We start from the raw sequence: 16,784 nt of genomic DNA on the forward strand, positions 1-16,784 counted from the left end.
CAGGAGAGGGCTGTGCGTCTAAAGAACGTCATGACAGGAGAGGGCAGTGTGTCTAAAGAACGTCACGACAGGAGAGGGCTGTGCGTCTAAAGAACGTCACGACAGGAGAGGGCTGTGCGTCTAAAGAACGTCACGACAGGAGAGGGCTGTGCGTCTAAAGAACGTCACGACAGGAGAGGGCTGTGCGTCTAAAGAACGTCACGACAGGAGAGGGCTGTGCGTCTAAAGAACGTCACGACAGGAGAGAGCCGTGCGTCTAAAGAACGTCACGACAGGAGAGGGCTGTGCGTCTATACGCCAACACCAGTCATCACTACATTTAGGTGGGCGTACACCTGCCTGTATGGTCTCACTCCCACCGTAAATAATGAATCAGTTTCTGGGTAATTTACAGACGGATACGCTCCCATGTACACGTGAGGGTGGTGGTGGGAGGCCGCTCCCATGTCCACGTGAGGGTGGTGGTGGTGGGAGGCCGCTCCCATGTACACGGGAGGGTGGTGGTGGTGGGAGGCCGCTCCCATGTACACGTGAGGGTGGTGGTGGTGGAAGGCCGCTCCCATGTACACGTGAGGGTGGTGGTGGTGGGAGGCCGCTCCCATGTACACGTGAGGGTGGTGGTGGTGGGAGGCCGCTCCCATGTACACGTGAGGGTGGTGGTGGGAGGCCGCTCCCATGTACACGTGAGGGTGGTGGTGGTGGGAGGCCGCTCCCATGTACACGTGAGGGTGGTGGTGGTGGGAGGCCGCTCCCATGTACACGTGAGGGTGGTGGTGGTGGGAGGCCGCTCCCATGTACACGTGAGGGTGGTGGTGGTGGGAGGCCGCTCCCATGTACACGTGAGGGTGGTGGTGGTGGGAGGCCGCTCCCATGTACACGTGAGGGTGGTGGTGGTGGGAGGCCGCTCCCATGTACACGTGAGGGTGGTGGTGGTGGGAGGCCGCTCCCATGTACACGTGAGGGTGGTGGTGGTGGGAGGCCGCTCCCATGTACACGTGAGGGTGGTGGGAGGCCGCTCCCATGTACACGTGAGGGTGGTGGTGGTGGGAGGCCGCTCCCATGTACACGTGAGGGTGGTGGTGGTGGGAGGCCGCTCCCATGTACACGTGAGGGTGGTGGGAGGCCGCTCCCATGTACACGTGAGGGTGGTGGTGGTGGGAGGCCGCTCCCATGTACACGTGAGGGTGGTGGTGGTGGGAGGCCGCTCCCATGTACACGTGAGGGTGGTGGTGGTGGGAGGCCACTCCCATGTACACGTGAGGGTGGTGGTGGGAGGCCGCTCCCATGTACACGTGAGGGTGGTGGGAGGCCGCTCCCATGTACACGGGAGGGTGATGGTGGTGGGAGGCCGCTCCCATGAACACGTGAGGGTGGTGGTGGTGGGAGGCCGCTCCCATGTACACGTGAGGGTGGTGGTGGGAGGCCGCTCCCATGTACACGTGAGGGTGGTGGTGGGAGGCCGCTCCCATGTACACGTGAGGGTGGTGGTGGGAGGCCGCTCCCATGTACACGTGAGGGTGGTGGTGGTGGGAGGCCGCTCCCATGTACACGTGAGGGTGGTGGTGGGAGGCCGCTCCCATGTACACGTGAGGGTGGTGGTGGGAGGCCGCTCCCATGTACACGTGAGGGTGGTGGTGGGAGGCCGCTCCCATGTACACGTGAGGGTGGTGGTGGGAGGCCGCTCCCATGTACACGTGAGGGTGGTGGTGGGAGGCCGCTCCCATGTACACGGGAGGGTGGTGGTGGGAGGCCGCTCCCATGTACACGTGAGGGTGGTGGTGGTGGGAGGCCGCTCCCATGTACACGGGAGGGTGGTGGTGGTGGGAGGCCGCTCCCATGTACACGGGAGGGTGGTGGTGGGAGGCAGCCTATAGCTGTAGTGAGGGGAGCACGGGATTATAGCTGTGGTGAGGGGGGGCACGGGATTATAGCTGTAGTGAGGAGAGGGGAGGGGATTATAGCTGTAGTGAGGGGGAGCACGGGATTATAGCTGTGGTAAGGGGGAGCACGGGATTATAGCTGTGGTGAGGGAGGAGCACAGGATTATAGCTGTGGTGAGGGGAGCACGGGATTATAGCTGTGGTGAGGGGAGCACGAGATTATAGCTGTAGTGAGGAGAGGGGAGGGGATTATAGCTGTAGTGAGGGAGAGCACGGGATTATTGCTGTGGTGAGGGGGAGCACAGGATTATAGCTGTGGTAAGGGGGAGCACGGGATTATAGCTGTGGTGAGGGGAGCACGGGATTATAGCTGTGGTGAGGGGGGGCACGGGATTATAGCTGTGGTGAGGGGGAGCACGGGATTATAGCTGTGGTGAGGGGGAGCACGGGATTATAGCTGTGGTGAGGGGAGCACGGGATTATAGCTGTGGTGAGGGGGGGCACGGGATTATAGCTGTGGTGAGGGGAGAACGGGATTATAGCTGTGGTGAGGGAGGAGCACGGGATTATAGCTGTGGTGAGGGGAGCACGGGATTATAGCTGTGGTGAGGGAGGAGCACGGGATTATAGCTGTGATGAGGGAGGAGCACGGGATTATAGCTGTGGTGAGGGGAGCACGGGATTATAGCTGTGGTGAGGGGAGCACGGGATTATAGCTGTGGTGAGGGAGGAGCACGGGATTATAGCTGTGATGAGGGGAGCACGGGATTATAGCTGTGGTGAGGGGGGGCACGGGATTATAGCTGTGGTGAGGGGGCACGGGATTATAGCTGGGGTGAAGGGAGCACGGGATTATAGCTGTGGTGAGGGGGGCACGGGATTATAGCTGTGGTGAGGGGGGGCACGGGATTATAGCTGTGGTGAGGGGGGGCACGGGATTATAGCTGTGGTGAGGGGGGGCACGGGATTATAGCTGTGGTGAGGGGGGCACGGGATTATAGCTGGGGTGAAGGGAGCACGGGATTATAGCTGTGGTGAGGAGGGGAGGGGATTAGTCCGTGCTGTGTCGAGGGTAGGCAGGGGGAGGGGGAATTATAAGTGCGTTAAGGGGGGTGGGGAGAGGATGGGATTACCCGCCGCCCTGCAGTTGGGAGCGGAACTACTCTGGAATGAGGAGATTAGTATCTCGTGAGAGGGATTAGTGTTGAGGGGGTGGAAGTGTGGGGGGGGGTATAAGTGGGTAGATAAATCCCCCCTTACGACAGGTGTTGTGTTCGATGGTGTTCAGTTAGACTGTTGTTGTAGCAGCGAGTGTAGGGAGGCATGAGGGAGGATAAATTTACTTTGAAACGTGTTGCGCTGGTTGAGGGTGGGGGGTGGGAGGGGTGGGTAGGGGGGTTGATGGACCCCCAACACAGGTGTTGTGATGGGTGACGGGAAGTAGGTGGGGGGTGTTCACTTGACAGGTGTTGTTGGGGGGGGAAATGTGGGGAGGATAGGGGTGTTGAGGTTATCAGCTGAGAGCGATATCTTGGCTACAGCCGCCCTGATAACACCCCTGACACGTTATCTTGAGGCTTACGCACGGAAATTACAGTGGGCCCGAGTCAACACATTAGCTAACGAGGTTGTGTGTACCGTGGGGCCGAGCCTTTACCCTGCTGCAGGAAGTCCGCCATGCGGGGTCTGGCTCAGAATTAAATCACCAGGTTGGGGTGTGTGTGTGGGGGCGGGGGTGGCGGGGGCGGGGGCACGAGGCACGCAAGAGTCACCCCAACACTGGGTGGGGACCAGCTCCCCGCCGGACTCTACTTCCCCGACCCCTTTGTTCAACAAATCCCAAATTTATTTACCATTATTTTTCATTTCGAATTACGTACATTTTCGGCCATACGGGCAAGTGGCCAAATTCAGACGTAATTTGTAACAGTTGATCGGTTGATCGGTTGATCGGTTGATCGGTTGATCGGGGTGTATAAGCTAAAGTTTCAGTTGATGTCCCGTTAAATGTCTTACTGAAACGTATCCTAACTTGCTATGAAAGAAGCAAAATAGTGATTATTTAAAGCATATTCGATTTTTTATGAATAAAACAATAGTAAGAGAACCCCGGAAACAAAATAATAGTTGAAATATTCAAAAGCTAGAATTGTGGGAAGTCCTTATGAACACACTCATTTGAAATGTCAATGTTAGTCAAGATTATACCAACTGGAGAATATTATTATATATATAAGCAAAGAGTAGTGGGACATCTAGCCTATATAATATATACTGCACGACACTTTCACAAATAAATAATGTTAAACTCTAAAAATTATAGATAATTAATGTGATCTTGATTTCATGGGGGAGGCGGATCATTGATATCTCTTGACTAAACAAATTATATGAAATTACGACTTTCAAATTTGAATTTGTATAACTAAAACTATTGAAAGGGCATGAGGCCTACCGTCATTTTGATAGGCTGAATAAATTCAGCCTCCAGCTCGTCTCTAGCCAGCGGTCTAGGCGCTGAGTAGTGGACCTCGTCATCAGCGTGGGAGTAGCAGTGTTTGGGAGCGGAGTAGTGGTCGTCATCAGGGAGGACCAGGGTGGGTCTGGGAGTGGCATAGATGCCGTCGTGCTGAGGCAGGGAGGGCATGGTGCCTGCCCCTAGTACTCTCTCTCACACACTTCCCACTCTCACAACACTCACCTCCACAAGTGACTGTGTGCGGACAGTCGTGGAACACAAACACCTGCTGGAGGATGAGGTAACGTGTGGTCACCAGCGACCGCGAACACAACCGCCTCTGACCGCGCCGCTCGTGTAACTGGTTATCTTATCAAGCTAACAACCTTCTTTCTACACAGTTCTCAACATGACGTTAGTAACTCCTCACACCGGTTGTTCACATCTGCGGTTGTGACGAGGCAAGCATCACACTAAATATGAACACAGTGACACTAAGTTAGTGGGACATGCCGTAATTATCCGGCAGGCGTCGCAGCGTGACCCGCCACCTCCCATCCACCCACCATTACAGACAGCACAGCTGACTGCATCTGTTTCCTATATGCTTCCCTGCACCTCCCGCCCACTCACCACTATCACCACCAACACATCACCATCAACACCAGCTGTCGTGGCTGAATAACAACGGTTTTTATAATGTCTCCAAGCCATCAGGGGTCATGTGCTACTGTAGTCAGTGTGGCGTTCCCTAGATGGGCTCATTTGAACTACCTATTCCAGCAGGTGGGTTGAATTACCCATACAGCAGGTGGGTTGAATTACCCATACAGCAGGTGGGTTGAACTACCCTTACCAGCAGGTGGGTTGAACTACCCATACCAGCAGGTGGGTTGAACTACCCATACCAGCAGGTGGGTTGAACTACCCATACCAGCAGGTGGGTTGAACTACCCATACCAGCAGGTGGGTTGAACTACCCATACCAGCAGGTGGGTTGAACTACCCATACCAGCAGGTGGGTTGAACTACCCATACCAGCAGGTGGGTTGAACTACCCATACCAGCAGGTGGGTTGAACTACCCATACCAGCAGGTGGGTTGAACTACCCATACCAGCAGGTGGGTTGAACTACCCATACCAGCAGGTGGGTTGAACTACCCATACCAGCAGGTGGGTTGAACTACCCATACCAGCAGGTGGGTTGAACTACCCATAATACCATGGCAGCCCATCTTCCTAAAGTGAATCTTCCATCTTCCTTACTTAGAGTAAATATTTGGTAGAAAGTACCAATATGACGTGATGGGCCACCAGAAAGTACCAATATGACGTGATGGGCCATCAGAAAGTACCAATATGACGTGATGGGCCACCAGAAAGTACCAATATGACGTGATGGGCCATCAGAAAGTACCAATATGACGTGATGGGCCACCAGAAAGTACCAATATGACGTGATGGGCCACCAGAAAGTACCAATATGACGTGATGGGCCACCAGAAAGTACCAATATGACGTGATGGGCCATCAGAAAGTACCAATATGACGTGATGGGCCACCAGAAAGTACCAATATGACGTGATGGGCCACCAGAAAGTACCAATATGACGTGATGGGCCATCAGAAAGTACCAATATGACGTGATGGGCCACCAGAAAGTACCAATATGACGTGATGGGCCATCAGAAAGTACCAATATGACGTGATGGGCCACCAGAAAGTACCAATATGACGTGATGGGCCACCAGAAAGTACCAATATGACGTGATGGGCCACCAGAAAGTACCAATATGACGTGATGGGCCATCAGAAAGTACCAATATGACGTGATGGGCCACCAGAAAGTACCAATATGACGTGATGGGCCACCAGAAAGTACCAATATGACGTGATGGGCCACCAGAAAGTACCAATATGACGTGACGGGCCACCAGAAAGTACCAATATGATGTGATGGGCCATCAGAAAGTACCAATATAACGTGTTGGGCCATCAGAAAGTACCAATATGACGTGATGGGCCACCAGAAAGTACCAATATGACGTGATGGGCCATCAGAAAGTACCAATATGACGTGATGGGCCACCAGAAAGTACCAATATGACGTGATGGGCCATCAGAAAGTACCAATATGACGTGATGGGCCACCAGAAAGTACCAATATAACGTGATGGGCCATCAGAAAGTACCAATATAACGTGATGGGCCATCAGAAAGTACCAATATGACGTGATGGGCCACCAGAAAGTACCAATATGACGTGATGGGCCATCAGAAAGTACCAATATAACGTGATGGGCCATCAGAAAGTACCAATATAACGTGATGGGCCACCAGAAAGTACCAATATGACGTGATGGGCCATCAGAAAGTACCAATATAACGTGATGGGCCATCAGAAAGTACCAATATGACGTGATGGGCAATAAGAAAGTACCAATATAACGTGATGGGCCATCAGAAAGTACCAATATGACGTGATGGGCAATAAGAAAGTACCAATATAACGTGATGGGCCACCAGAAAGTACCAATATGACGTGATGGGCCATCAGAAAGTACCAATATAACGTGATGGGCCATCAGAAAGTACCAATATGACGTGATGGGCAATAAGAAAGTACCAATATAACGTGATGGGCCATCAGAAAGTACCAATATGACGTGATGGGCAATAAGAAAGTACCAATATAACGTGATGGGCCATCAGAAAGTACCAATATGACGTGATAGACCACCAGAAAGTACCAATATGACGTGATGGGCAATAAGAAAGTACCAATATAACGTGATGGGCCATCAGATAGTACCAATATGACGTGATAGACCACCAGAAAGTACCAATATGACGTGATAGGCCACCAGAAAGTACCAATATGTCATTGGTATGACGTCCCCTTGTTTGGAAGGTCCTTGTTATCCAGCCTGTTATTTTTCTTGCAGTCATGATAGCTACTTTATTGTGTTCTTTTGTTATGCCTTCCGACATTATTACTTCTAGATCCTTTACGTTGCTTTTTCGTTCTACTGTGTGATTTGACTGTGTTTATATATGGTTTCTGTTTATATTATACAGTTGATAAAATTGTATAGTATATAACATTGTAATATAATATACTCTAAAAACTTAGTTTTTATAGTACACATATATGCTATAACAGACCTCGGACTATTTAAGTTTGGCTTTTAGCTTTATTTCTCCGGTCTGTATTAATAGCATACAGTTCTACTATCTGCTGGTCCAACACATCTTATTGGTACTTTCGACCAAATAGTTACTCTTAAGTACTATCATTTCAGGAGGATGGGTTGGGCACGGGGGCTGGAGGCTGGAGCAGCCCCAGCACGTGCTGAGGAAGGTGTCCCCACGTGTATACTGTTGAAATTGAAATAAGTTTATTGAGGTAAAATACACACAAAGGGATGAGGTAGCTCAAGCTATTCTCACCCCATTCAGTACTGTATACTGTTAGTAAGGGGCAGCCACGGTGCTCCTACTCCCCTCACCATAAACCCTCACACACTATCAACCCCAAGCACTGATGATGACATCAACAGACACCTCCCTTCCTCTCTCTCTCTCTCTCTCTCTCTCTCTCTCTCTCTCTCTCTCTCTCTCTCTCTCTCTCTCTCTGTCTCTCCCTGTCTCTCTCTCTCTGTCTCTCTCTCTCTGTCTCTCTCTCAAGAATACTTATTAAGAATTAAAAACTAAAGCTGTTCTTCCATAGTTTAGGACAAATGTTTTGTCCAGGCCATGGAGTGCATGTTGAGATAAGATACCTTCTGTAGAATATACAGTTAGGCCTCCAAGGATAAGCTATCGCTCAGTTATTATGTACACAGTTGTATTTCTAATGGAACCAATATTCTTTACACCAACGAGCTGTGTAGTCTAATGATCTTGAAATGATTTCGGGGCTTTTTAGTGTCCCCGCGGCCCGGTCCTCGACCAGGCCTCCACCCCCAGGAAGCAGCCCGTGACAGCTGACTAACACCCAGGTACCTATTTTACTGCTAGGTGACAGGGGCATAGGGTGAAAGAAACTCTGCACATTGTTTCTCGCCGGCGCCTGGGATCGAACCCAGGACCACAGGATCACAAGTCCAGCGTGCTGTCCGCTCGGCCGACCGGCTGATTGATTAATAAATAACATTACATTGATTGAAGATTGATGAAGATTAAGCCACCCAAAAGGTGGCACGGGCATGAATAGCCCGTAAGTGGTGGCCCTTTTGAGCCATTACCAGTATCAAGAGCTGATACTGGAGATCTGTGGAGGTGCGAATGCACTCTGCATGACGGGAGATGTCTCCTTTGTGAATGTGTTAAGATGAAGATGAAGCCACCCAAAAGGTGGCAACATTACATCTTGGGATGAGTTGTTTAATGTGATCTTCGTCATACACCCATTAAGCTACGTCACCTTGCTTCTCTTAAAATTGAATCATGTATATTTATGTGCCCGTTTTCTGTGTAAGTAGGCTAGCCTGGACTTGTGATCCTGTGGTCCCGGGTTCGATCCCGGGCGCCGGCGAGAAACAATGGGCAGAGTTTCTTTCACTCTATGCCCCTGTTACCTAGCAGTAAAATAGGTACCTGGGTGTTAGTCAGCTGTCACGGGCTGTTTCCTGGGGGTGGAGGCCTGGTCGAGGACCGGGCCGCGGGGACACTAAAAAGGACCGAAATCATCTCAAGATAGCCTGCATTTATCACGTATGCCAGACCAATTCTGGAATATGAGGCGCCAGTGTAGAGTCCTTACCATAATAAACACAAAACAAAGTTGTGAGAAAGTTCAGAGGATCACCTGTACTCACCTACATGTGCTTGTAGGGAGGAGTTAGGCTCCCAGCCCCGTCTTCTGAACATTCTTGGATTAATGCAATGACTCATTTTTCATGCTTTTATCATATTTACATTCAACATTTTGAACCGAATTAGTTTCAACGACTTCTGTATTTAATCTATTCCATTTATTGACAGTTCTAACACTGATGAAGTTCTTCCTGATGTCTCTGCGACTCGCTAATATGCGTCTCCAGTTTTAATATGACACCTCGTTCTACTGGTCCTAGCTTTGAACAACGCTGCTTTGTTTACTTTGCCAATTTTCCTTATAATCGTATATGTTGTTATCATGTCCCCCATATCTCTCCTTTCCTCCAGTGTGGTAAGATCCAATTCTCTCACTCTTTCCTCATAGCTCAATCCCCTCAACTCCGGAACGAGTCTCGTTGCGTATCTGTGTGTTCGTGTGTTTATTTAATATTTGTATTTACTATTTGTATCTGCAGTATGGAGCAATTAGCTCTTTATTTTTCCTCTATTATGTCTATTACATATATTTATCTTACACACGCGCGCGAGCACACATCCCCCTGGAAGCAGCCCGTAGCAGCGGTCTAACTCCCAGGTACCTATTTGCTGCTAGGTGAACAGGCGAATTACGGTGAAAGAAACTCTGCCATTTGTTTCTGCCTCGGCCGGGAATCGAACCCGGACCCTTAAAACTACGACTCCTGAGCGCTGTCCACTCAACCGCGAGGCCCCTACGTGTGTATTCACCTAGTTGTGCTTGCGGGAGTTGAGCTTTGCTCTTTCCGCCCGCCTCTCAACTGTCAATAAACTGTTTACTACTTTTTTTTTCCACACCACACACACACACACACACACACACACACACACACACACACACACACACACACACACACACACACACACACACACACACACACACAAGAAAAGATTAAGCAAGAAAGAGAAGGATGGGCGGACTGCATTTTTTTGGACTGTCGGAAAGCCTTTGACACAGTACCCCATAAAAGGTTGATGCATAAGCTACAGAAACAGGCAGGAGTAACTGGTAGGGCGCTCCAGTGGATAAGGGAGTACCTAAGCAATCGAAAGCAGAGAGTTATAGTGAGGGGTGAGACCTCAGAATGGAGGGAAGTCACCAGTGGAGTCCCACAGGGCTCTGTGCTTGGACCTATCCTGTTTCTGATATACGTAAATGATCTCCCAGAGGGTATAGACTCATTCCTCTCAATGTTTGCTGACGACGCCAAAATTATGAGAAGGATTAAGACAGAGGAGGACAGCTTGAGGCTTCAAGAAGACCTGGACAAGCTGCAGGAATGGTAGAACAATTGGATGTTAGAGTTTAACCCAAGCAAATGTAATGTAATGAAGATAGGAGTAGGAAGCAGGAGACCAGATACAAGGTATCACTTGGGAGATGAAATACTTCAAGAGTCAGAGAGAGAGAAAGACCTAGGGGTTGATATCACGCCAGACCTGTCCCCTGAAGCTCATATCAAGAGGATAACATCAGCAGCATATGCCAGGTTGGCTAACATAAGAACGGCCTTTAGAAACTTGTGTAAGGAATCTTTCAGAACATTATATACCACATATGTCAGACCAATCCTGGAGTATGCGGCTCCAGCATGGAGTCCATATCTAGTCAAGCATAAGACTAAACTGGAAAAGGTTCAAAGGTTTGCCACCAGACTAGTACCCGAGCTGAGAGGTATGAGCTACGAGGAGAGACTACGGGAATTGAACCTCACTTCGTTGGAAGACAGAAGAGTTAGGGGGGACATGATCACCACATTCAAGATTCTCAAGGGAATCGACAGGGTTGATAAAGATAGGCTATTTAACACAAGGGGCACACGCACTAGGGGACACAGGTGGAAACTGAGTGCCCAAATGAGCCACAGAGATATTAGAAAGAACTTTTTTAGTGTGAGAGTGGTTGGCAAATGGAATGCATTAGGAAGCAATGTGGTGGAGGCTGACTCCATACACAGTTTCAAGTGTAGATATGATAGTGTCCAATAGGCTCAGGAACCTGTACACCTGTTGATTGACGGTTGAGAGGCGGGACCAAAGAGCCAGAGCTCAACCCCCGCAAGCACAACTAGGTGAGTACAACTAGGTGAGTACACACACACACAGGCAAGCAGGCAGGCAGGCAGGCAGGAGTAAGCGGAAAGGCCCTAGTATGGGTGAAGAACTACCTAACAGGAAGGAGCCAGAGGGTAATGGTAAGGGGCGAGAAGTCGGACTGGCGAACAGTAACAAGTGGAGTACCTCAAGGATCGGTGCTGGGACCAATCCTCTTTCTAATTTACGTAAATGATATGTTTACAGGAGTGGAATCATACATGTCAATGTTTGCAGATGACGCAAAATTAATGAGAAGAGTTGTGACAGACGAGGATTGTAGGATCCTCCAAGAGGACTTAAACAGGTTGCAGAGATGGTCAGGGAAATGGCTACTGGAGTTTAACACCAGTAAATGTAAAGTTATGGAAATGGGATCAGGTGACAGGAGACCAAAGGGACAGTACACAATGAAGGGGAACAGCCTACCTGTAACGATTCGAGAGAGACCTGGGAGTGGATGTGACACCTAATCTAACTCCTGAGGCACATATAAGTAGGATAACGACAGCAGCGTACTCTACACTGGCGAAAATTAGAACTTCATTCAGAAACCTAAATGAGGAGGCTTTTAGGGCGCTTTACACTGCCTACGTGAGACCCGTCTTAAAGTATGCCGCGCCATCATGGAGCCCCCACCTGAAGAAACACAAAGAAACTGGAGAAGGTTCAGAGGTTTGCGACGAGGCTTGTCCCAGAGTTACGAGGGATGGGATATGAAGAGCGTCTGAAGGAACTGAACCTTACGACACTAGAGAAAAGAATGGAGAGAGGAGATATGATAGGGACATATAAAATACTCATGGGAATTGACAAAGTGGAAATAGATGAAATGTTCACACGTAATAATAACAGAACGAGGGGACATGGGTGGAAACTGGAAACTCAGATGAGTCACAGAGATGTTAGGAAGTTTTCTTTTAGCGTGAGAGTAGTGGAAAAATGGAATGCACTTGGGGAACAGGTTGTGGAAGCAAATACTATTCATACTTTTAAAACTAGGTATGATAGGGAAATGGGACAGGAGTCATTGCTGTAAACAACCGATAGCTGGAAAGGCGGGATCCAAGAGTCAATGCTCGATCCTGCAAGCACAAATAGGTGAGTACACACACACACACCAGGAAGCAGCCCGTGACAGCTGACTAACTCCCAGGTACCTATTTACTGCTAGGTAACAGGGGCATTCAGGGTGAAAGAAACTTTGCCCATTTGTTTCTGCCTGGAGCAGGAATCGAACAAGCGCCACAGAATTACGAGTCCTGTGCGCTATGCACCAGGCTACCAGGCCCTGCGCGCGCGCGCGCGTGTGTGTGTGTGTGTGTGTGTGTACTCACCTATTTGTGCTTGCGGGGGTTGAGCTTTGGCTCTTTGGTCCCGCCTCTCAACTGTCAATCAACTGGTGTACAGATTCCTGAGCCTATTGGGCACTATCATATCTACATTTAAAACTGTGTATGAAGTCAGCCTCCACCACATCACTGCCTAGTGCATTCCATCCGTTAACTACTCTGACACTGAAAAAGTTCCTTCTAACGTCTCTGTGGCTCATGTGGGTACTCACACACATGTGTGTGTGTGTGTGTGTTCGTTCGTGTACTCACCTAGTTGTGCTTATGGGGGGGGTGAACTTTGGCTCTTTGGTCCCTCCTCTCAACTGTCAATCAACTGGTGTACAGATTCCTGAGCCTACTGAGCTCTATCGTATCTACATTTGAAACTGTGTATGGAGTCTGCCTCCACCACATCACTTCCTAGTGCATTCCATTTATTAACTACTCTGACACTGAAAAAGTTTTTTTCTAATGTCTCTGTGGCTCATTTGGACACTCAGCTTTCACCTGTGTCCCCTTGTGCGTGTACCACCCGTGTTAAATAATCCATCCTTGTCCACCCTGTCAATTTCCCAGAGAATTTTGTATATGGTGATCATGTCTCCCCTAGCTCTTCTGTCTTCCAGTGACATGAGGTGCAGTTCACGTAGTCTGTCCTGATAACTCATGCCTCTTAGTTCTGGGACTAGTCTAGTGGCATACCTCTGAACTTTTTAGAGCTTCGTCTTGTGCTTGACTAGATACGGACTCCATGCTGGGGCTGTATACTCCAGGATTGGCCTTACATATGTGGCATACAAGGTTCTGAAGGATTCCTTACACAGGTTCCTGAAAGTAGTTCTGATGTTCTGAAAGCAGCCAGCATAGCATAGGCCGCTGAAGTTATTCTTTTGATGTGGGCTTGAGGAGACAGGTTTGGCGTGATATCAACTCCTAGGTCTTTCTCTCTCTCCGTTTCGTAAAGGACTTCGTCTCCCATTCGGTATCCAGTGACTGGCCTCCTAGTTCCTCCTCCTAGTTTCATTACCTTACATTTACTTGGGTTGAAATTTAGTAGCCACATGTCGGACCATTCCTTCAGTTTGTCTAAGTCATCTTGTATCCTCATACTATCCTCCTCTGTACTCACCTAGTTGTGGTTGCGTGTTCCTAGGTGTGTGTTCGTGTGTGTGTAAGTTCGTGTTTGTGTGAGAGTTCGTGTGTGTTTGTGTGAGAGTTCGTGTATGTGTGTGGGGGTGTTCGTGTGTGTGTGGGGGGGGGGTGTTAGCGTGCAGGCCCTGATAAAGCTTACTTGTTGCCATTCACTTACTATAACCGAGCTGCGTTGCCTGACACTAATGAAAGATTTGAGCTGTGCTGACGGCTGTTGACTGTCCTTCAACAATAAATTACTGAATGCACGTCGATTTATTTTGAAGCAATTTGCAACCCGTTGAGGGAATAGTATAGTCTAGTGATATATTCACAGACATTTAAGAGAGGCAATGAGTACCGTACTTCGAGAACCATGACAAAACTCTGCTCGAGCGACATGTGGCACTGATTTGGGGAGTCATCAAAGATGATGTTGGTGACGCTGGCGTCGTGTGGTCCCCTCTTCAAGCCCCGGGCATTCACCCTCGTAAACCAACTTCGCTTTAATGACCGGTCATCCACCAAGCCACTAAGAATGTGTCGGTTCCTGCTGCCTGACCGAGCCTTCATTTGGGTGCCATCTTCAGCGCCTTGACAACACAGACATTATAAACTATCTATGACCATGACCTTCCTATCCCACCACATGTCCCAGGTTGGAACGAATTTATTGGTGGTCTTATGACGACTAGACAGCACACGAAAGTTGCTAACATGACATACTGTATTACCTTTGGTGTTGAAGCTGGGCGGGCGCCTGGCACCACACACAGGCTACAGCAGCAACTCGTCCTCTTAAAAACAACGTCACTTTTGGCTGGTATGCGCACTATGGCCAAATTTGGACGTAATTTGAAATGAAATCGACTCACAAAAGTGACGTTCTGTTCCGTTTTCTATTTGAGTCGTCCGGCGTATGCGCAGAGGTTATAAGAGGACACTTTAAATTAACGTTTTTCATAACGTTTTGAAACTTTATGAGAATTTCCTGAGCAGACAGAGCCAATATTACCCGTGGATAATGTCCGAAGACTGTGTATCTCAGCGTGGCCCGGGGCCAGCCTTTCATGGTGATTGGTGGGTGTATAAACTTGTTGTCTTCGTAGAAGGCTTACAGTTCTCCCTCCCATAACTTAAGCTCAACCCAGCCAGGTTTTACTGGAAATCGATCTGCCAATTGACTTGCAACTGCTAGATGACCATGGGGGAGAACTGATCAAGATCAGTAACCAGTCGTCTTTTCCTTCCCAGAGACGAGCTAACAGGAAATACTAAAGGCATCAAAGCTCATATTTAGTGAGTACAGATATGATCACAACATGTAAATTCTAAAAGAAATTGGCAGGGCAGACAAGGACATATTATTTAGAATGACTTGCAAACAAACATGACGACACGGATGAAAGCTAAGTACCCAAATGAGCCCCACAAACATGACGACACGGATGAAAGCTAAGTACCCAAATGAGCCCCACAAACATGACGATACGGATGAAAGCTAAGTACCCAAATGAGCCCCACATACATCAGAAATAATTTTGTCTGCATCATAGTTGTAAACAAATGGAATGCATTATAAAGTTGAGTGGCGGACTCCATAAACGACTTCAACGGTAGATAAGACACGGACTAAAGTGGCCAAGCTCGACCCCCGCAAGCACATCGCTCAGAACTCCTTTGGAAGTAACTGCACTTACTTCCATTCTTAAGTTTTTATACTTAAGATTGTTTCGTGTTCTGTCTTAGTTTTGTCACCTCACCCAAAACTTTTGTGCCATATCACCTCACCCAAAACGAGTATGAGTATGAGGAATTTTTATGTGTAAACTAAGTCTTTGAAAATGTAATAAGCATTACGAAACGCGTTCAGGCGTCAGACCAGAAATAAAGAATGAAATTTAGAGAGTTAATCTTTCAATTACTCCCGACAGTGAAGAAAAACGTAAGAAATATTGAGATTTGTGTTAGAATTATTAATCATACCCTTTCGATCATATTCAATAACACACACACACTCGAGTGATTAAGGTGTCCTGTACACCAGTTGCAGAGTGCTCCTGGCAGTATGGGTTCGAGTCACTTCTGGGGTGTAAGTTTTCAGTTGCATATATGCCTGGGGACCATTCAGGCTTGTTCGTATATATATATATATATATATATATATATATATATATATATATATATATATATATATATATATATATATATATATATATATATATATATATATATATATGAGTACATATATATATATATATATATATATATATATATATATATATATATATATATATATATATATATATTATATATATATACTCATACTCATATATATATATATATAAATATATATATATATATATATATATATATATATATATATGAGTATGAGTATATCCTCATACTCATATATATATATATATATATATATATATATATGTATATATATATATATATATATATATATGTACTCATATATATATATATATATATATATATATATATATATATATATATATATATATATATATATAATTCATATAGTATAGCCTAGGACTACCGTTAAGAATTTGTTAACGCTCAACAAGGATTTGTTATGCAACTGGTTAGCCAAATATGCCTTCATAGATACTCATATATTCTAATGACATACACCAAGGCGGTATGCTTTCCCTACATGAATATAATATATACTAATGAATTAAATGCGATTCTAGAAATAGTTATGCCTATGGCTTATATAAAGAAAGTGCTTGTATATAACAAGCTTTTGTGCCTCTGGTTTAGGCTACATATAGTCCTAATACAGTTAAAATTGAGTGCATGATCATTCCCTCTAAAACATCAAAAATGTTTATGTAAATTTTGCGAAACTTACGCTAATGCCCCCCTTCCCCCCCCCCCCCCCCCCTCTGATATATCTTGGAAGGTTCTCCAATTTGTCGCACCAATTGCCTCCTTGAAGCACAAGATAACCCACTATAATGCTTTCCTTAAGTAAACGCTATCTTGGAAAGTGCTCCCAG

General features: G+C 47.4%; 1 protein-coding gene across 3 annotated transcripts in view; it reads right to left on the reverse strand.

Moving 5' to 3' along the window:
* p130CAS (Serine_rich_CAS and FAT-like_CAS_C domain-containing protein p130CAS) overlaps window positions 1-16,784 on the reverse strand; it is a 371,701-nt gene that overhangs the window by 334,748 nt on the left and 20,169 nt on the right. Inside the window, exon 1 of one of the 3 annotated variants that reach the window (XM_045748599.2) lies at window positions 4,336-4,717. The exons of 1 other annotated variant lie outside the window; for it this stretch is intronic. In XM_045748599.2, coding sequence (XP_045604555.2) covers window positions 4,336-4,527 — 192 coding nt within the window. In that variant the 5' untranslated portion in view covers window positions 4,528-4,717. Of the gene's footprint in view, window positions 1-4,335; window positions 4,718-16,784 lie in introns of those variants that run through there. One more of the 3 variants, XM_069324254.1, reaches the window with a different exon arrangement.

This window comes from Procambarus clarkii, chromosome 2 (genome assembly GCF_040958095.1).
Source record: "Procambarus clarkii isolate CNS0578487 chromosome 2, FALCON_Pclarkii_2.0, whole genome shotgun sequence".
Taxonomy (NCBI): domain Eukaryota; kingdom Metazoa; phylum Arthropoda; class Malacostraca; order Decapoda; family Cambaridae; genus Procambarus; species Procambarus clarkii.